Source organism: Microcebus murinus, chromosome 5 (assembly GCF_040939455.1).
Source record: "Microcebus murinus isolate Inina chromosome 5, M.murinus_Inina_mat1.0, whole genome shotgun sequence".
In the NCBI taxonomy this organism is placed as follows: domain Eukaryota; kingdom Metazoa; phylum Chordata; class Mammalia; order Primates; family Cheirogaleidae; genus Microcebus; species Microcebus murinus.
The window spans coordinates 75,200,634-75,223,137 of NC_134108.1; the positions used below are offsets into that span (position 1 = coordinate 75,200,634).

At 34.7% G+C, this 22,504-nt stretch overlaps 1 protein-coding gene across 1 annotated transcript in view; it reads right to left on the reverse strand.

The window, feature by feature from the left end:
- Positions 1-637: 637 nt before the first annotated feature.
- Positions 638-22,504, reverse strand: part of MEI4 (meiotic double-stranded break formation protein 4) — a 143,308-nt gene continuing 121,441 nt past the window's right edge. Inside the window, exon 4 of the mRNA XM_020287095.2 lies at positions 638-907. Coding sequence (XP_020142684.2) covers positions 638-907 — 270 coding nt within the window. The remainder of the gene's footprint in view (positions 908-22,504) is intronic.

The window sequence follows — 22,504 nt, forward strand, 5'->3', positions numbered from 1 at the left end:
TTCCTGGATGGATACTAGAATTTATAAAAGTATCCCTAATGACTTATGATTTAACTGCATTTTAACAATCATAGGACTACTATAACATATTTAATCAATAGAATCAAAAGGAAAACTTGTTGGAAAAAAACACAGACCATATTAAATAACTAATTAGTACGTTTAAAAGGACTTGACAATCATATTCATTATATGAAATTAAAGGCCATTAATTTCCAAATGTTAAAAAACTTTTCTTCTTTTATGAGTTCCCTCTAAAATTACAATGATGTAAGTACAACTTTGTTAACCAAAAAGTTTTAAAAACTGTATTTATAACCACTTATTTTTAACACTTTTGTGTTGATAAAACAACAAAACTTTAAGATTTCACCTAGCATCTATCCCATGGAAATCTTTCACAATTTAAATATCTTTTCTGAGAAAATCAGTGGTCTATTACATAGTATGAATAGAAGGGCATTATCAACTGAAACTGGCTGATTTTTAATATAGAAATGTGACCCAATATTTTATGTACAATTTAAGACTAAAAATTGAATTAATGATTAGAGATCAATTTAAAAATGATCATTTAAAATATTCTTGAAAGCCTTATAAGCACAAGATCTTGTATGCTTCCATATTTGGCAAATTGCTAAGGAATTGAATTATTTTTAACAGTTTCTATCTCTGCTGAGTTCAAGAGAATGCCTAGTCTCCATAAATAAAAAGTAAATAAAGGAAATGCATCAGAAAGTTGGAAAATAGTTTCATCATGCCTCTGAAGAAATTTCTTGATTTCTGGGTCATCATACCCTATACTTTTAGTGTTGCCTTCTTCGGTTTCCTTTTGAAGAAGCTGTTCCAGAACCCAGAACAGGAAGAAAATATTTTCGTAGCGTGTCACATCATAACTGGCCGGCTCCTGCAAATAAACAACAAATTCCTTTAAAAAAAAAAAACTGGGTGGATATTATACAAAATGAAAATACTTATTAAATACTTTCTGTCTTCTTGTCCCTTTGATTTGTGCTTGGAGTATAGAACAAAGCTAATTTCCCTTTTTTAAAATTTTACAATCTTGGTGAATGACTTTTCTTTCTTGATCATTTAAAAAACTCCAAATAATTAGTCTGCATTCTTGCTTTAATTTGTTACTCAGATGAATCTGAGAATACTTGGTAAAGAGTCTTACACATACTAATGTTGAGTGTTGAATTCAATCTTTTGCCAAAGGTTTCCAATGAATGATACTCCTGCCAGTGATAATATAAGAATCTTTGGGGACAGAATTTTAGAAACATGTTTGGATGTAAGACGGTCTTAAAGCATGCAGAGTTATGATTTGTAAGTGACCAGATGGATCACTACCTTAAATATTCCTGACACAAGTCAGGGAGGAGTACTGAATCAGATATATGGTCATGAGGAGAAATGTAGACATGCCTTGTAGAACTTATCATTTGGCCTATATGGCCAAATGTGAGCAAAGTCAAAGAAAGGCCTAAAATGTAGACTACTGCAAGCATAACATGAGAGAATAGAAGATTCAGTGTAAAAATAGCTTATTAAAAATATGTGGAAGCCTTATGAGGTAAGCAGAACATTTATCACCATTATATAGGCAAGGAAACTGAGCCTCTGTGAAGTAGTCTAACTAGAACCCAAGTCTCCGGATCCTAATCAGGGGCTTTTTTCTTATATATTTTGTTCAAGTTCATTAAAAAAGCATTACCATATTACTACGGGGGGGGGGGGGAAAGAAACAGGTAGGAAACATTTACCAAATCTATTCACTGTAACAATATTTTTTTAGAGCCCAGAGGAATATATTCTTTAAAAAGGTGACCCAGTAAACAGAGTCCAGTATTTACAGGCGTATGTTTTCTTGTGCTCTGCTTTACTGTACTTCTCAGATATTGCAAGTTCTATAAATTGAAAATTGGTAGCAACTCTATATCAAACTAGTCTATCAGTGCCCTTTTTCCAACAGTATGTGCTCCCTTTGTGTCTCTGTATCAATATATTGGGAATTCTTGCAACATTTTGAATATTTTCACAATTGTATTTGTTATGGTGATCTGTGACCTTTAATGTAACTATTGTAATTGTTTAGGGGGCAATACAAACCATGACCATGTATGACAGCAAACTTCAATAAATGCAATATGTGTTCTCACTGATCCGCTAACCAGACATTTTTCATCCCTCTCCTCTGGCTTCCCTATTCTCTGAGATAAAACAATATTGAAATTAGGCCAATTAATAACTCTACAATGGCCTCTAAGTGTTCTAGTGAAAGTAAGAATCACATGTCTCTTGCTTTAAATCAAAAGCTAGAAGCAATTAACCTTAGTGAGGAAGGCATGTCAAAAGCTGCACTTGACTAAAAGGAAGACCTCTTGTGCCAAACAGCCGAGTGGTAAATGCAAAGGAAAAGTTCTTGGAGGAAATTAAAAGTGCTACTCCAGTGAACACATCAACGATAAGAAAGAAGAACAGCCTTATTGCCAATATAGGGAGAGTTTTATTGGTCTGGATAGAAGATCAAAGGCTAACCCAGAGCAAGGCCCTAACTCTCTTCAATTTTATGAAGGCTGAGAGAGATGAAGTTGCAGAAGAAAAGTCTGAAGATAGAAGAGGCTGGTTCATGAGGTATAGGAAAGAAGCCATTTTCAAAACATAAAAGTACAAGGTGAAGCATGAAGTGCTAAGGTTGTAACTGCAGCAAGTTATCCAGAAGATCTAGCTAAGATGAGGTGGTTACACTAAATAGAAAATTTTCAATGTACAAGATACAGCTTTCTGTTGGAAAAATATATCATCTAGGACTTTCATAACTGGAGGGAAGAAGTCAATGCCTGGCTTCAAAGGACAGGCTGACTCTTTTGCTGGGGCCAGTGTAGCTGGTGACTTTCAGTGGAAGCCAGGGCTCATTTACCTTCCCAAATATTGTATGTCACTTAATATTGCCAAATCTACTCTGCCTGTGTTCTATCAATGGAACAACAAAGCCTGGATGATAGCATATCTGTTTACAGCAAGGTTTACTGAATATTTTAAACCCACTGTTGAGACATAGTGCTCAGAAAAAAGATTATTGCTCTTTGACAACATACCTGATGACCCAGGAGCTCTGGTGGAGATGAACAGAGAGATTAATGCTGTTTCCATGCCTGCCAACACAGCAGTCATTCTGCAGCCCATGGATGGAGGAGTAATTCTGACTTTCAAGTCATCATTTAAGGAATACATTTTGTAAGGCTATAGCTGCCATAGATAGGGGTTCCTCTGATGGATCTGGGCAAAGTAAATTGAAAGCATTCTGGAAAGGATTTACTGTTACAGATGCTATTAAGAAATTCATGAGAGTTCAAAATATCAATAACAACACTAACAGGAGTTTAGAAGAAGTTGATTCTAACTCTCATGGATGACTCAGAGGGCTTTAAGACGTCAGTGGAACAAGTCACTTCAGGTATGATGGAAATATTAGAACTAGAAGTGGAGCCTCAAGATGTGAGTATATTGCTGCAATCTCATGATAAAACTTGAATGGATGAGCAAAAGAAGTGGTTTCTTAAGATAGAATTTATTCCTTGTGAAGATGTTATAAACATTGTTGGAAACAAAGAATTTAGAATGTTTCATAAACTAAGGTGATAAACCAGCAGCATTTGAGAGGATTGACTCCAATTTTGAAAGACGTTCTGTGGGGTAAGTGATAACAAACAGTATTGCCTGCTACAGAGAAATTTTTTGTGAATGGAAGACTCGATGGATGCAGAAACTTCATTGTCTTGTTTTAAGAAATCGTCATAGTCATCCCAACCTTCAGCAACTACCACCTTGATCAGTCAGCAGCCATCAACATCAGGACAAAATCCTCTATCAGCAAAACAATTATAACTTCTTCAAGGCTCAAATAATCATTAGCATTTTTTAGCAATAAGGAAATTTTTAATTAAAGTAATACTGTTTTTTAGACAATACTACTACATACTTAAGTTATAGTACAGTATAAACACAATTTTATATATTCTGGAAAACAAAATAATTTGTGTGACTTACTTTGACATTTGCTTCACTATAGTGGACTGGAACCTGCATTATCTCTGAGGTATGCCTTTTACAGATAACTGAATACAAACAAATATTTTCCTTGGAGTTTTGTAATAAGACATCCTTCTCTGAGACAACACCGCACATGCTCCCCCCAAGAAGCAGCCACTATATTTTTGCTGTGAAAACTGAGCCACCACTTTTCCAACCCTGCATGTACCCTGACTCCCAAACCTTGGCCATGCCGCAAGCGTCCACATTCCAGGTGCAGGCTCTATGGCTGCAGTACATCTACCCAGGTCTCAGACACTGGAGCTGTCATCACAGTGAACTAGTTCGTACTCTGGGTTCTGGAGCCATGGTCTCTCTCTCAGCTGCCATAGAAAGCTAGGCCCTGCTCTGACTCTGGAGTCACAGAAACTCTGAGCACGCCTCCGATCTCATTCTTGGCTGTCCAGTAGTCACCTTTCACAATCACCTGTACTTTCATACTATTAACAACACGGTAGTGGGTACACTTGTGCCCTAAGACCCAGTGCCATTACTGCTCCAGACCTCAGAGCTGCAGTCCTTTCCTGCAGGCCTCAGCTCTGTGCTTGATTCACTCAGCAGATGCTGGTGCCACTGCCACCATGAAAGTGCTCACAGGCTGAACCCAATGCCACAAGGGATTGTTGCAGATACAACTTCCTATGGTAGGAAAAAAAGAAAAGACTGAGAGGACCTTAGCAGCTATTACAACCAATGCCCTCAACAACCCTTGTCACAATTGTGGACATGCAGTGTTTGCTGCTAAGGATGCCTTCAATCTTCATCAATACTAACATCAGCTGTACAGAGACTAGATAGCTGCACTGGTCCTAGAATATCTCCACCTCACACAGCAAGCGACCTTGTGTACCCTCCCTCCACAGGAGATGGTCTTTTTACACCAAAATTAGCCTCTAAAGTCTAGAAGAGGTGACTACTCCACAAAATGCATAGACATAAATGGAAAGTGGCAAGAAGCACAGAAAACCTAGAAGACATAGCACTTTAAAGAATACAGTTTCTTAACACAATTTCTCAATAGCTTACCCCATTAAATACAGAGAGATAATTCATCAAAATCAGGAAAACAATAAATTAACAAACTGACAAATTTAACAGAGATTATAATAATTTAAAAAATTTGGATTTGAAAAATACAATGAATGCAATAAAAAATGCAACTGATATTGTCAACAGTAGAATTCATCAAGTAGAGAAACGGAATCCATGAACTTGAAGACAGCCTATTTGAAAATACACAGCCAAAAGGAATAAAGAAAAGGAATCTTACAGTATTTATGGGACACCATCAAAAGAGCAAATATTCTAATTATGTTCAAAGGAAGAAAAGATATATATATATATAAAGGAAAAGAAAAATTATTTTAAAAAATAGTAGCTAAATACTTCCCCAATCTAGGGAAAGATATTGTCCAGTCACATAAAAATCAAGGGTCTCCAATCACATTCAATCCAAACAAGATTTTACCAAGACACATCATCATCAAATTGTCAAACATTGAAGTCAAAGAGAGGATCATACGCTGGGTGCGGTGGCTCACACCTGTAATCCTAGCTCTCTGGGAGGCCGAGGCGGGCGGATTGCTCGAGGTCAGGAGTTCGAACCCAACCTGAGCAAGAGTGAGACCCCGTCTCTACTATAAATAGAAAGAAAATTAATTGGCCAACTAATATATATAGAAAAAATTAGCCGGACATGGTGGCGCATGCCTGTAGTCCCAGCTACTCGGGAGGCTGAGGCAGCATGACTGCTTGAGCCCAGGAGTTTGAGGTTGCTGTGAGCTAGGCTGACGCCACAGCACTCACTCTAGCCTGGGCAACAAAGCGAGACTCTGTCTCAAAAAAAAAAACAAAAACAAAGAGAGGATCATGAGAGCAACAAGAAAAGACAAGCATATCACATATTAGGGGTTTTTAGTAAAGTTAGCAATGGAATCTTCAACAGAATCCTTATAAGCCAGAATAAAGAGAGATGATATATACAAAATACTAAAGAAAACAAAAAAACAAACAAAACCAGAATGACCTGCTAACTAAGCATACTTTATCTGGTGAAACTTTCCCTCAGAAATGAAGGAGAGATAAACACTTTCTCAGACAACCAGAAGCTGAGAGAGCTCATTACCACCAGAACTGTCTCACAAGAACTCCTAAAGGGAATTCAAGTTGACAATAAAGGATGTTATTTAGTAACACGAAAACATGAAACTATAAAACTTATAGGTGAAAGTATTAATAAGTACAAAGTCAAAATGAGAATATTCTAACACTGTAAAGGTGGCATTTAAATCACTTAAATCTTTAGTATGATGTTTAAAAGACAAAGCTGTTAAATAGCTAAAATAATTTGTTAAGGTATACACGATATAATTTTTTGAGAAATCTCCAGAAGTTTTCCATGGTGGTTATACCAGTTTACATTCTCTCCAACAGTTTTATAAGACTTCCCTTTTCTCCACATCTTTACCAGCATTTTTTATCTTTTTAATAATAGCCATTCTAGCTGTGCTGAGATGAAATCTTGTGGTTTTGATTTGCATTTAACTGATGATTAGCGATGTTAAACATTTTTTTATATACCTGTTGGCCATTTGTTTATATACCTGTATGTCTTCTTTTGAGAAATGTCCATTCATGTCCTTTGCTCACTTTTTAATGGGACTATTAATCTTTTTTACTTTTGAGTCCCTTGTATATTCAGCATATTGGTGCCTGTTCAGATGAATAGTTTGCATATATTTTCTTCAACAGGTTTTCTCTTCATTGTGTTGTTTCTTTTGCTGTGAAGAAACTTTTTGGTTTAGTGTAATACCATTTGTCTACTGTTGTATATGCTTTTGAGGTCTTAGCCACTAAGTTTTTGCCTCGACCAGTGTGTCCTGAAGTGTTTTTCTTAAGTTTTCTTCTAGCAGTTTTATAGTTTGGGGTCTTACAGTTGAGTCGTTAATCCATCTTGTGTTGATTTTTTTGTATATGGTGAGAGAGAGGGTCCATCCAGTTTCATTCTTTTGCATATGGATATCCAATATTCCCAGCACCATTTACTGAACATTTCTAGTTCATCATAATTTTCATGTGTAACATAATTTCTTAAATAGTAAAGGATTCACCAGTTGTAACATCACAGAACAAAGTTAAGTCCTCCCTCCTGATATAGGCCAGAGCATCCTGGTCAATTTCAGAGAAAGTGTGTGCAACACGTAGAGTATGTCTTGGCTCCCTTCCATCTGCTTTGAGAATTCCACTGTGAGCATTTTTAGCTCTGCTTCCAGGTAGGCTGGGGTTTCCACCGTAATGTCCTTTTTTCTATGTTATTTTTTGACTTTGCCTTTTTTTCTTACCAGAATTCACCTGTCTTAGATTCTACTTTATCCTAAAATGCTTTTTCTCATAAGTCACTGGATAAACTCATTTGTTCCAAAATATTAATAGCTCAGAGAATATTAATTTGAAATGAACTTCATATTCTTTAGGCACAGTATGCACTTAACTTACATGCCTTGGTAGTCCTCCCTCTCAACATGACTAAAATGGCCTGTCTGTGGGGGAGGTCTTTCCCATAGTTTCCAAATTTTATCACCCTGCAGCTGCCTGTTCTGCTTAATCATATGCTCATGTACTTTATGAACTGGCATTACGATGATATCTGATCCTTATCTCCTATATTTTCATGAAATTTTTACATCCTGTCAAGCTGGACTTAACCACATCAGTGTTCAAAAATACCCAACACAGGTGGTAAGGTACCCACCTAGAAAATATCCAGGTGTTTTGCCTGGACACTCTGCCAGAAAATTGAATGAGCCCCAGTTGAGAAGCAGGCTGGATGTGTATATTTGACATAATGCTCTCAGTTTCTCTTTCTATGTAGATCTTTTAGTTTGAAGGAACATGGAGAGGAAGCTTCTATAATCTCATAACACTTCTTTATTATCTAATCCCATTTTATATAATGAGGAATCTTTAGAAGAAATACTTTTCTGGTAGAAACTCACCAGACAGTTTTATAGATCATTTTCAGAAATAAATCCTTTCTTATGCTTATTTTTCTGTTCTCAAGCTAGGCTTAAGAAAGTCCAAATATACAAATATTTTTAAAATGGTGAAAAAATATTAATATTTCTTTACATGCTGCTAAATTGTACTTCAAAGCTTTGATCCTGAAGTTAAGGCTACAGACACATAATGTGAGTTTCCTAATCACTTTTCTATTATAGCTGGAATTCAGTTGAGGCTAACTTGACACTTTTATAGACCTATCCTTGTAGGACTCACTGCTAAACGCTTAAGCCATATCCATTTTTTCCTTCTTCTCTATCAACAGAACCCTGGCCATGTCAAGGTGATAATGGATCCACTAAAAATTTACAATCTTAAGTCTTTCTGGGTCTAATTCTGGTCAAAAAGATGTAAATATAAGTAGCTGGGTGGGGTTTCTGGGAAAGCTCATTAATGTCAAGTAAAATATGTTGGAATGCCCCTTTTCGTCTTTCCCCATCATCATTGCTCCTGCTTAGAAATACAGATGCAGTGTAGCCGTCTTGTAAGCTGGAGGGTGAGGGTCTTCCATGGGTCAACAGAAAGGTTCTTGAGAGCAAAATATACTCACATGGGATGGCGGTACCTTCCTGCAGTATGCTGGGGTTCCCTTCTTCCATTTGGGTCTTTTAAAATGGAAACTTTGAGCCTTCATCTAGGCAGGTAGGAAACTCTTGTGGCTCCTTAACTTTGAAAAGGTGCTGCCTTCTGCTATCTCTGACATAGAAAAGACAGAGATATCTAAAAGGACAAAAAGAAAGTCACATTCCTTGGCAGCAGAAAAAGTAACAAAAGGGATTGTACATTTGAGGTTTAGCTCATAGTTCGGATGTTTATATTTCATGCTGTAAAATATAAAAAAATGTATCTGTTCATTAAATCCAATAATTTGATAATAAGTACTAGTCAAGGTCAGGTAGAGTTGTAGCTTGCTTGACATGTTCGGAAATAAGAATGCTGTTGCAGAAGGGGTAAAAACAATATGACATTTTTCTTATTGCTTCAAAAGACAGAGGTGAAGGAAAAAAAAAAACAAAACTAGACATTACAGAATAGAAAATCAAGTCAAAGAGGATAGCCACATAACTTAAATGTTAAATTAAATGTTCACTGGATATAATGTACCATTGGCTCATTATCCTACATGTCAGGTTTTATTAGACAGAAGCAATAAGTAATATGCAACCCAAATTAGTTCTCTCTAAAAGAATACATTCAACACAATACTTTAAAGGAAAAGAGCAGTTGTCACCATGATCAGTGAGAAACTTACCCCTGACTTTTAGTGTTACTGTTTTTTATTTAGTGGAAAGCAAAGAAGACAGCAGATTTTGGTCAAGGATTCTAGAGGGATGAAGTTAACTCTCTTTGAGCCATTCACTAAGCAGCCTGCAGCTCCTAAGCATAGGTGAAAGCACCGCAGGAGCTGACAAATAAGCAGGTCTTAGCTAGAATCTCAGCACAATATAGCACCTGGTCATGGTTACAGCAGTGCTCAAGAACAGAGTGGAAGAATCGCATACTGATTTTATACACACACACACAATATTTATATATATATATATATATATATATATATATATATATATATATACACACACACATATAAACACAAGCTTATGATTATAATAGAAACACATATTTATTTAAAACTATGTCTCTTCCAATGGTTGCGTTACATCCTTTCCCTCTCCCCATGACCTGCATGTTGGGCGCATAGTGCAGCTTAGTAAACAAGATTTCTTATAGATGAATCGTGAGCCAGGTAACAAACAAAAGTGAAGGATATAGATTGGTGAGTCATCTTTTGATCCAAGTGTCAGGTGAAGAAAAATAAAAGACTCAATGAGTATTAATACATTTTGCTTTATACAGATAATGGCATGCTTATGTGCCTACAATGTTGAATCCAGGAGATTAGTTCTAAGGGGCTTATGTCTAATTTCTAGAGTCATTTAGATAAAAAAATTATAAACTATTAAAACTATTAACATTTGTGATCTTGATATTTTGCCTTGTTTTCTATGGGAAATAGTTCAACAAGTATGCAAAGTTGTATATATAAAGATATTCATACAAAGAATACATAATATGAGAAAAATTTTTAAAAATCTGTCATAAAACTTGCTTAAAAATAATTTTCTCATTAACCTATTTTACCTACTTTTTATGAATCTATTACTTGAGGCTGAATTTTATGTAACAAGGTAATAGCAAAATGAGTAAACAAAAAATATGGCCTACCAGTTAAACAGAAGTTTGTGCAAGAATCACATAAAAGGAAGAGGATAGTTTGTATTTATCTGAGAAAAATATGGACTGACTCTCCCAAAAAGGACGTATATGGCAGAAAATCTGTTGGTTGAGTTCTTTGAGAAAACAGAATGTTACTAAGTAAGGTTCTTTGTAAAGGAATGCCATTAATTTAGCATATATTCATTGCTTATTAAATCCCAGCTCAGTCATTTAATGGCTGTGTGATCTGGGAAAGTTATTTAACCTGTAAACCTCATTTTCCTCACCTAAAACTTGGAAATAATAACAGTAACTCCTCCATTGGGTTGCTAAGCAAATTAAATTAGATCACATATATTTAAACCACAGCACAAGAACACAAACTTTTGAATAAGTACTATTTGTACCTGTTATCGCCATCATCATTATTGTTATGTTTTTACTCAAAGTGAAAAAACAAAGTCCCAACCATTAAAGTACTTTGCACCTAGAGGAAAGCTAGTAGTAGTATTCAAGTACTATATGGGAGGTCAATAATGAGAACCATTTCAAGCTTTTTGTGAATTGTTCACCTAGAGATGTGTAAAGAACCTGAGAATGCATCAATACTTACTTTCTCCTATCAAGAAAGTCCTTCATAGACAGTAGTAAGTTAGTAAAAAATTTCATTTTGCACATAAGGGTAGTACGAAGGAATCTAAATAAGAGGTGAATATTTTAAAGCCTTTCTGATATTAGATGGCCCTGAAGAGGGTGTAAGTGTGGGTTGAACACAGAGTATTATAAGATACGAAATGGAAAAATGGTCAATTCAGCCCAGTCCCTACCTCCAGCCATATTTAAACAGCTAGCTTGATTTCTCTTATTTTAAACATTATATTCTCTGATTATCTGACTAACGTGAGATGGATAAACTTGTTCAAGACTATTCTAGAGTCAAGTTGATAAAAAATTAGTTTCTAATCTCTTACTAATGTGCCCTTTTGGTACCTAACCTGGTAATGTAGAAGATTAAATCCCAAATACTTAAAAAATTTATATTTGCACATTTCTCAGGGGAAACATCTTGTGGTTTGACTCCCATTTATCACTTTCTAGGTCACTGGATTGAGCAGATTGGTAGATATGGTAAGATAGATGCCACATCAATGTTAATTCTCAGCTCTCTTCACATAGACAGTTCCTAATACATGGACATTGCATTTCCTGTTCTCACACAGATCTCCCGAGTCACCTTGAAAGAGCTGTATCCTGCAGCCCCACTGCTATTTCAGTATCTGTGCTCTTCATGATGGGGCTATCGACCTTATTCAAAGGAATTTTCCCCTATTTATACAATTATAATTATTACAGTAGTGTAAACCTGGAAATACTTTTCAAGTATGTTTGAGAAGCAAACAGATCATTTACTAGTCTGAACTTCCATCATCATAGCAGTTCTTAACAATACAAATCAGATAATTTGTTTATTAACGTAAGAGTTTATTAAGTAAAAGAACAGGGCTCAGTGACTAGAATAAAAGCAGCTAAATTCTCTAAGGACTAAGTCAGGGAGACTTAGCACTTTACTACTTCTGTCTAATACTTCAATATTAAGTATTTAATACTGTCTGCCTACCTTGCTCTCTTCTCTCACTCCCTCTGTCCTATGACAGCATTTACGGGGTACCGTCATATGCCTACCCCTCTGGTAGATGCTGGGATATACATCGGATATCTGATGAATAGGATAGGATCTCTACCTATAAGAGCTCCTAGTACTTATCCAGAGAGACAAAGTAAATAAAGGCAATGCAGAGTGCATGCTATAAGAATCATAAAGGAACTCTAAAGGAAATAGAGTCATAGGGTAGAGAAGATTCTAAAGAACAAGAAATGAACTGAGCCATGAATGATAGAACTACATGCTCCATTCTGCCTAGATGGCAGAATTCTTCAGGAGACATGACTTGAAAATGGTTAGCGAAGGCAAAACACTTGCTTGGTTGCTATCATGGAGTATCTGTCTCTGACTGGTGAGAATGCACTGAGGCAGGATAGAGGGGAGGACTTAAAGAGGGAGTAGACACAGGGTGTCACCAGTCTCAAACAACTCACTCAGCATAATCCTTACACCTCAGCCTTCTCAACGACAAAGGAACCAGGCTAGACTGACTTGTATAATCAAGAGCCAGATCAGTTTTATGTGTTAACAAATCTTAAAGAGTGTGTATGGTTTCATGAGGACTATAGTCACTTAAATGTCCACTTATCTCTCTGAAAGAAGACACAGATAGACAGGGCGAAGCACAAAAGCAGTATCCATGAGGGAGAATGCACTATTTCACTAAGCCAGTAATTAAGACAGAACTTGAAAAGAGGCAATAAAAGCTGGTGAAATATATGCTATATATTAGTAACAGAGACCCATATAGCCATTATTGAGAAGAAACAAATGTTTAAATAGCCAGTGAGGGTAAAATCAATAAGAAACAGTCTTTTTTTTTTTTTTTGGATTCTAAATAAAGATTATCCAAAACAGGATCAAAACCTGCCCAACCAGGCAAAAGGCAGGAGCCCAATTTGCTGGAGTACCATCAATGACTGCCCTGACAGGCAAAAGCCACAGGCTGAAATCATTTCCTAGGGGTTGCTTAGCTAAGCTTTGAAAATTTGCCAGTGAGCAGGAAATGCACATTTTTTAAGAGCATTGGATCCAAAGCCCATGATACATGACAAGTGGATTGGGCCACAAGTGACCAGATCTTTTGCAACAATTATGTTTAGAAACTGAAAGCAAAATTTGAGTGGTCTCAGATAATCTACTAATTACCTTCCAAACACCAACTGAACAGGGTAGAAATTTGTTCTACCCTGAGGTAGGACAAATGTGCTACCTTTGGTGCCTTTTTTTCTTATTTTTAATATGTATCATCACAAATTCAATGAAATTAGTTTGTCAGAACATGACATCAAAGACTAAGTGAACTGTACAACACATGGCAAGGTTAGAAAACAAGCAAAAAGCTGTATGTGTTCATATGAACAACTGTGTGTTATTTGTTAACACAACTGACCACCATACTCTCCTTTTTGTTAATCAGGGGTTTTTTTATATATATAATTGACATACAGTAAATTCATTCTTTTTTAGGTGTTGTACTAATTTTGATAGATTACTTTTAAAAGCAGAGAAATGTCATAATATTAAAAATTATCTTTACATTAAGAAAAAAGTAATCATACTTCAAGTATGAGATATTGTTTACCATTTCAAATGCTTTGTTACTTTCTATCTTGAAGATCTCTATTAAAATATATACCATTTAGTAAGTCTGCTTTTCACTGTATTCCATTAAATACTTTTCTATACTTAACTGTAATTTTGTTGCCTAAAGATACCCAAGAGAAATTTTTAAAAGAAAAAGTCCATATGTAATATAAAAAGCTTAGGGGAAGGAACTAGACTTGAAACTATGAGATAGTTTTTCAAATTTAACTATTTTCATGTTGAGAAACTGCTGGGGAAATTTATCTGTAACAAAAAATCCAAGTGGACCCAGAGAAAGCTTTCTTGTGTTAACAGATAGTAAGGTTTACTACCTGATGACAAAAGAAAAAAAAAAAAAAAAGAGTATAGAACTAGAGGAGAACTTAGGTCCACTGATACTTCTGTTAGTTCTCTCCTGCAAATAACATTTCCCCAGGAATTAATACCATGCACTGCTGAGATGGAAATTACACAACAGTGAATAAGAACTATGGCTTCATATCCTTTACATATGGAGTTATTATGCATATGGAAATAATCACAGTATAATGTGATATACATTGTGACAGGGTTATGTCCAAAGTGTTACTGAAATAGCACTGCTGCTGAATGAGTAAGATAGTAAAGAAACATGAAGTCAGCACTCAGCAAATAATCTCAATAAAGAATTCTAAATGCTACTGTTGTGGAAAATTAAACTAGTAAAAGCTTATAAGCAAAACTAAACACATTCTGGGAAATTCATGTATTAACTTAAATGCACTGAAAATAATGCAAATAAGAGAACAACTTAGGATGCATATGTTAATACACATGTTAAAAATGTGCTGCTCAGGGGCTTCTAGATGGCTGACTAGAGGCACCTGGCACTCATCTCCTTTACAAAGAAGGATCAAAACAGCAAGGAGATAATCACATGTCAACTAGAATGTTTAAAAGAGAACACTGGAATTCGACAGGGAAGTGACAGGGAATCTCTGAGGCATAAAAAAGAGTAGTAGTCAGCCTGGCCAGGATCAGCTTGGAGTCAGAAGGAACTCCTCACTGTGGGGGAACGGTAAATGACAGATCCCCAGTGGACCATGTTCCCACCAAGGACTCCTACAGTCTTAGCCATAGAAGAGTCCCTCAGTCTTTGCAGGCCCTGAAAAGCACTGAATGAAAAACAAGTTCCACCCAATAATACAATACCCAGGAAAGCAATCCTTCAAATATGAAGGAGAAATGAAGAATTTTTCTTAGATAAGCAAAATCTCAGGGAATTCATTATCACTAGACTGGCTCTATAATAAATGTTTAAGGAAGTCCTTTATTTGGAAGTGGAAGGATAGTATCTACCATTATGAAAACACACAAAAGTATGAAACTCAGGGTAGAGCAGATAAGCAAATGAGAAAGACAAAGGAATCAAATGTTGCCACTAGAGAAAACCAGCAGACTCCAATGGTAAACAATAAGAGAAAAAGAAAGGAACAAAGGATATTCAAAAGAATCAGAAAACAAAATAATTAACAAAATGGGAGAAGTACTCATCTATAATAACCACAAGTGTAAACAGATTAAATTCTCAACATACACACATACACACACAAATGCAGGCTGAATGGATAAAAACAAACATGACCCAACTATATGCTTCCTACAAGAAATTTGCTACACCTGTAAAGATGCATATATATACACCAAGGGAAGGGATGAAAGAAAATATTCCATGAAATGGAAACCAAAAGCAAGCAAGAGTAGCCATACTTATATAAGACAAAATAGACTTTAAGATAAGACTGTAAAAGGAAATGAAGAAAGTCATGATAATGATAAAGGGATCAATTTATCAAGATGATATTCTAATTCCCAGATATTCTAAATATATATGCACTAAACATTGGAGCACCCAGATATATAAGGAACATATAAATAGATGTAAAGGGGGAAATAGAAAATAATAATAAAGACTTAAACACCTCACTTGCAGCATTACACGGTTCATTTAGATATAAAATCAACAAAGAAAAATTAAACTTAATCTGCATTATAGATCAAATGGACTGAATAAACATTTACATAAAATTTTATCGAACAATTAAAGACATACATTCTTCTCATGAGCATATGGAACATTCTCCAGCATAGCCCCATTTTTTAAGACATAAAACAAGGAGGAAGGGATGGGTATATACATACATAATAAGTGAGATGTGCATCATCTGGGGGATGCTCACGCTTGAAGCTCTGACTCGAGGGGGAAGGGGGAGCATGGGCAATATATGTAACCCTAACCCATAATATGCTGAAGTTAAAAAAAGAAGAAGAAAAAACAAGTCTGAACAAATTAAAAAAAATAGATTTCATATCTAGTATCTTCTCAGATGACAATGGAATGAAACTAGAAATCAGTAAGAGTACTGCTAGAAATTGTAAAAAATATATGGAAATTAAACAACATGTCTCGAATAACCACAGATTCAATGAAGAAGAAAAAAAAATTAAAGTTATTAAAACAAAATGGAAACACAACATACCATGAGAATGGCTTTTATTCAAAAAGTCCCAAAACAACAGATGCTGGTGAGGATGCAGAGAATAAGGTACACTTCTACACTTTTTGTGGGAATGTAAAGTAGTGCCACCTCTATGGAAATTAGTATGAAGATACTCCAGAGAACTAAAAGCAGACCTACCATTTGATCTAGCAATCCCACTACTAGGTATTTACCCAAAGGAAAAACAAAATCATTTTATAAAAAGGGCGTTTGCATTCAAATGTTTCACAATTGCAAAGATGTGGAAACCATTCAAGTGCCCATCAATTCATGAGTGGAGTAATAAAATGTGGTATATGTATACCATGGAACACTAAGCCACAAAAAAAGTTGTGATCTAGTATCTTTTGTAACAACTTGGATGGAACTGGAGACCATTCTTCTTAGTGAAGTATGACAAGAATAGAAAAAAACCCACCTTTACTCAATACTAAATTGAAACTAATTAATCAACACTTATGTGCACATATATGAAAGGAAAACTCAAGGGAAATCAAGTAAGTGGTATGGGGAGAAGTGGATGCATAAATTCACACCTAATAGGTACAATGCACACTATCTGGGTGAAGGGCACACTTACAAGTATGGCTCAAATTATACAAAAGCAAATTTTGTAACCAAATGTGTGTATCCCTGTAATATTCTGAAATAAAATTTAAAAAGGAAAGACCAATTCTTCTCAGACTATTCCAAAAAAGCAAAGGGAATTTTTCCTGACTTATTTAATGAAGGCAGTATTACCCTGACACCAAAATCAGACAAGGAGAAAATAAAAAAAAGAAACTACAGGCTAATATCCCTGGTGAATATAGCTTCAAAAATCCTCAACAAAATACTAGTGCACCAGTAAAAAACAAAAGAAAACAAAAACAAACAAACAAAAAATCCTAACAACCCATCAAAAAGTCAATAAACCATGATCAGGTGTGATTTACCCAAGGGAAACAAGGATGGTTTAATATACACAAATGAATAAATGTGATGCATCACATAAACAGAATGAGGGAAAATAAAACATATGATCATCTCAAAAGATGTAGAAAATGCATTAAATAATATTCAGCAACCCTTTCTGATAAAAATTCTCAGCAAAGTAGGCATAGTAGGAAAATATGGAAAAAGGCAGGATGCTTGCATTCACCACTCTTATTCAACATAGTACTGAAAGTATTGGCCAGAGCAATCAGGCAAGAGAAAGAAATAAAAGGTACTCAAACTGGAAAAGAGAATGTCAATTTTTCCCCTATTACAGATGACATGATCTTCTATCTATAAAAACCTAAAGATTCCACCAAAAACTCTTAGATCTGATAAATTCAATAAAGTTGCAAGATTTGAAGTCAATATAGAAAAATCCTTAGCATTTTTATATACTAATAATGAATTATTTGAGAAATCAAGAAATCGTTCTCATGTATGATAGCTTCTAAAATATTAAATACGAAGGAATAAATTTAACCAAAGATGTGAAAGATCTACAGAAGGAAAGCTACAAAACATTGATGAAAGAAATTGAAAAGGACACAAATGGAAAGATATCCCATACTCACAGATTAGAAAAATATTGTTAAAATGATCATATTACCCAAAGTAATTTACAGACACAATGAATTCAAATGGCATTCTTCACAAAACTGAGAAAACAATCCTAAAATTTGTATAAAACTATGAACCACAAATGATCCCAAATAGCCAAAACAATCCTGAGCAAAGAACAAACAAACAAACAAAAAAAAAACAAATAAAACAAAGCAGGAGGGATCATACAACCTGACCTCAAAATATATCACAAAAATAAACTAACCAAAACAACCTGGTATTGGTATAAAAACAAAAACATAAACCAATGGAACAGATTAAAGAACCCAGAAACAAATCCATTTATTTACAGCCAACTGATTTCAACAAAGCCACCAAAAACACACATTGGGAAAAGATATCTTCTTGAATAAATCATTCCTAGAAGACTAGATATTCATATAAAGAAGAATACGACTAAACCCCTATCTCCTACAATATACAATAATCAATTAAAATGGATTAAATACTTACATGTTAAACCCAAAACTATAGAGCTACTAGAAGAAAACAAGAGAAATTATTCAGGACATTGGTCTAGGCAAATATTTTATTGCTAAGACTTCAATAACACAGGCAACAAAACCAAAAATAGGCATATATGGCTTTATTAAACTAAAAAGCTGCTGCAAAACAAAGGAAACAATCTGTAAAGTGAAGAGATAACTTGTTGAATAGAAGAAAATATTTTCAAACTATTCATATGATAAGGGACTAATATCCAGAATATACAAGGAACTCAAATACCAGTAAAATAACAATAATGATAATCCCATTAAAAAGTGTGTAAAGGACATGATCAGACATTTCTCAAAAGAAGACATACAAATGGCCAACAGGCATATGAAAAAAGGCTCAATATCACTAATTCATCAGCGAAATGCCAATCAAACCACTAGGAGATATCATTTCTCTCCAGTCAGAATGACTATTATAAAATAAAAAATAACAAAGGCTGGTGAGAATATAGAGAAGGAATTCTGATATATATATAATTCTGTTGGTGATAATGTAAATCAGTATAGCCATTATGGAAAACATTATGGAGAATTCTCAAAAAAGAAAAAGTAAAGCTACCACACAATCTAGCAATACCACTACTGGATATTTACCCACAAGAAAGGAAATCAGTATATCAAAGGTATATCTGCACCTCTATGTGTATAGTGGCACTATTCAGAATAGCCAAAATCTGGTAACAATCTAATTGTCCATCAACAAATGAACGGATAAAGAAAATGTGGAATATATATGCAACGGAATATTATTCAGTCATAAAAAAGAATGAAATCCTGTCACTTGCAGCAACATGAATGAAACTGGAGGTGGAGGTTATTATGTTATGTGAAATAAACCAGGCACAGAAAGACAAATATCACATGCTCTCACTCATAAGTGACAGCTAAAAGTGTTGATCTCATGAAGGTAGAGAACAGGATGAGAGTTACCAAAGGCTAGCAAGGGCTGGAGGTTAGGGGCAAAGGGATGTTTGATAATGGTTACAACCATACAATTAGATAGAAGGAATAAGTTCCAGTGTTGGATAGCACAGTAGGTTGACTACACTTCACAATTTATTATGTATTTCAAAATAGCAAGAAGATTTTTAATGTTCCCTACACAGAGAAATGATGTTTTAGGGTGAGAGATATCCTAAACGCTCTCATTTGATCATTACACATTGTATGTATGCATCAAAAACATATGTACCCCATAAAAATATGCAATTGTTATGTATCAATAAATGTATTAAGATACTGGAAAAAAGTACATATCTTTTTCAGGTACATATTGCAAAACTAATACCATGTGTCCTTAGAAGACACTCACATTTATAAGATGGATCAATTAATTTACCTAACCAATACAGTATATGGACTTGCACATATGTTTTATATAAATTTATTTTCTCAAAAAATAATGTCTCCAAGAAGTTGACTATCATTGGTTAATGTCAAATAAATTTTTAAAACAAAAACTGACCACAGTTTTAGTGTATTTGTTTCTTAATTTTAGTCTGAAACTCCAGTAAATTATACCTTTCTTAGAAACTAAATTAGAAGGATGATGCATTCTTTACTGAAATTCAAACCCAGATTTATTGTCTGTATCTGAAATAACAATGACATTGAAAACTTAAGATGATATATTTAATAATATAACAAAAACCTTCCAAATATTCCAAAGGGCTTCAGCAGAATAAAAACAAATATTTTATTCAAAAGCTTATTCATACACCAATTCATTATGCTTCATATGTAAGAAAATGCAATTCCTTGTAAAATGTTCGAATTATTGGGAATAAAGCCCACTTATGTGGATGCCTAGCTTCTAAATGTGAAGCAACTGGGAATTTGCAGACCTTAAACAGTGAAATAGTTTCTGCAAAACCATTCCTGTCAGACTACATACATGTCTCTGTAGGGAAGGTCACTAGGTCCTCACTTATATTCTCTCAACTCATATCAGATCTAATTCTGATGGTAAGAAGGGCAGAGGAGAAAATGCTGCTAAAGGAAATTAACAGACATGAGAATTGACAGCAAAGGAGAAGATTAAAAAACTATAAAACTCAGACATGAAAATGTCTGGGTATTTTAAAATGGGAAAAGAACTTGGTATGCTTGAATGTGCCTCCAACAATACAATCCTAATACAACAGAATTCAAAAATGTGTGATGGTTCTGAAGAACGTGTAAATGATTGACATTCAGTTAAGTGATGTGACTAATGATTCAATCATTCATGCTTACGTAATGAAACCCCAATAAAAACTCTGGACAACTGGCTTGGTGGAGCTTCCTGGTTGATGAATACATTGATATACTGGGAGGGTGGATGTACCATGACTCAATGGGGAGAAGGTACATAAGTATTGTGTTCAGGACCCTCCCATACCTCACTCTATGTGTCTTAAATTTGGTTTATCCTGATTTATATCCTTTATAATAACAGAATAAAATATGTATAGTTCTTTCCTGAGTTCTGTGAGTTCTTCTAGCAAATCACTGAACTTGAGGGTAATAGTGGGAACTCCTCCACATTGCATTTATTTGTTCAGAAATGTAGGTGGCCTTGAGACCCCTCAACTTGCAGCTGGCATCTGAAGTGAGGGCAATGCTGTTGGGAACCACGCCTTTAACCTGTGGTGCCAGCACTAATTCCAGATGGTCAGCATCAGAACTGAATAGAACTGGAGTGCACTAGCATGTTTTGAAATTGAGGCAAATTATGTGAAAGTATGCAAGTGACCTGAGAAAGTCACAAGAATGTAAAATAAATTTCATAAAACTTTCTCTTCATATTTCACACTTTAATGACTTCACTGTTTAATTAGGCATCTCTTGATGTCTAAAACCCTTTCACTTCTTCAAGCTCAAAATCTTTCAGTTAGAACAGAAGATGGCATAGGCAGTCCAAAAAAAATAGATAACTTATAACTAGCAAAGGTGTGAACAATGGAGAGAGAGAATCAGAGTATCAGGACCACACATAAATAGGTCTACCCCTGTTTTTATGATTAAAACCAAGGTACAAAAAGCAGTGGTATATAGCTACCAATATGGAGAAATCCAACTAGCTCTGTGTATTCATGATTTCTATAAATCATTTGTATTCATGATTTCTATAAATTTGACCTAGGCAGTCACTGAAAATATCCAATGAGTCAGAAGTCATTAGAAATAAATACTTAAATTTTCTTCCGCAATAATTTTATATAATAAAATTAAATGTAAAATGTAAATTAAATGTAAAAGTGCACTTTGTCTAGCATGATTTTTGCTAAACATTAGACTCAAGAGGCTCTTCCTGGAAAAAAAGGCTTCTGTGGTTGGAAAAGATGGAAAACAGTGAATACCATAATTTTCCTTTTGGAGACTCATAATTCAAATAGAAACTTTGAGAAGCTTTCAGTAAATTAGCTTAATGCAACATTTTGAATATAGAATGATTTTCTCCTTTATTTATGGACAACTAGTGTTCTGCAAAACACAATGTTGAAACTAATAAGGGATACAAAGTGACCACCATAAGCTTTAAAAGACAGTGAGTAGTCACAGTCAGGAAAAAATTCTAGTTACTTTCAAATGCCCCAAAAAAGATGGCATTATGTTTATCTGATATCAGTAAACATATTTATTATAAAGAAACATACCCTCATAATAGTCTGAAATTAAAAAAAAAGAAACACAAATTACTGTGTGATTTTTAATTAAAAATCATATAAAATCTATCTGATTTTCTATGTGTAGAACCTAATATTTTTTTTAAACTCCAGAGCTATAAAACTCCTTCATTAAGGTGAATAAGTCTTAACGGAAAATTTCTATCCATTTTCCTGGAATTGTTTTGTTGAAGAGAGATCCATTAGTAAGCTTTCAAGCATTTTTCCTGTGTTTCAAAGAGTCATTTACATTCCTCCGCAGGCAGTCTATTTTTGAAGTGTGCAGCAGGAGGACGGGGTGGTGTCTTCTTTTATAACTAGTGTCACTCAGGAGGTCAAGAACACTTTGCTAAATTCTTTGTAGATTCTTTCAGAGTAAGCAAAAAAGTGACTTTCTGTTCTTTCTGTTCAAACTTTTATGTTTAACATAAGTCTTTGGGAAAGATGAAACATTTTCCTTATTAATTTTTCCCCAAAATTTATAACTGAAAATAACACATTCTTTATGCAAAATGGCATAAATGCAAAGTTGTATAAGTGGTTTTTAAAATACCCATAATAATTCCACCAAAAGAGACAAATGCAGTTCTTGCTATCATAGGG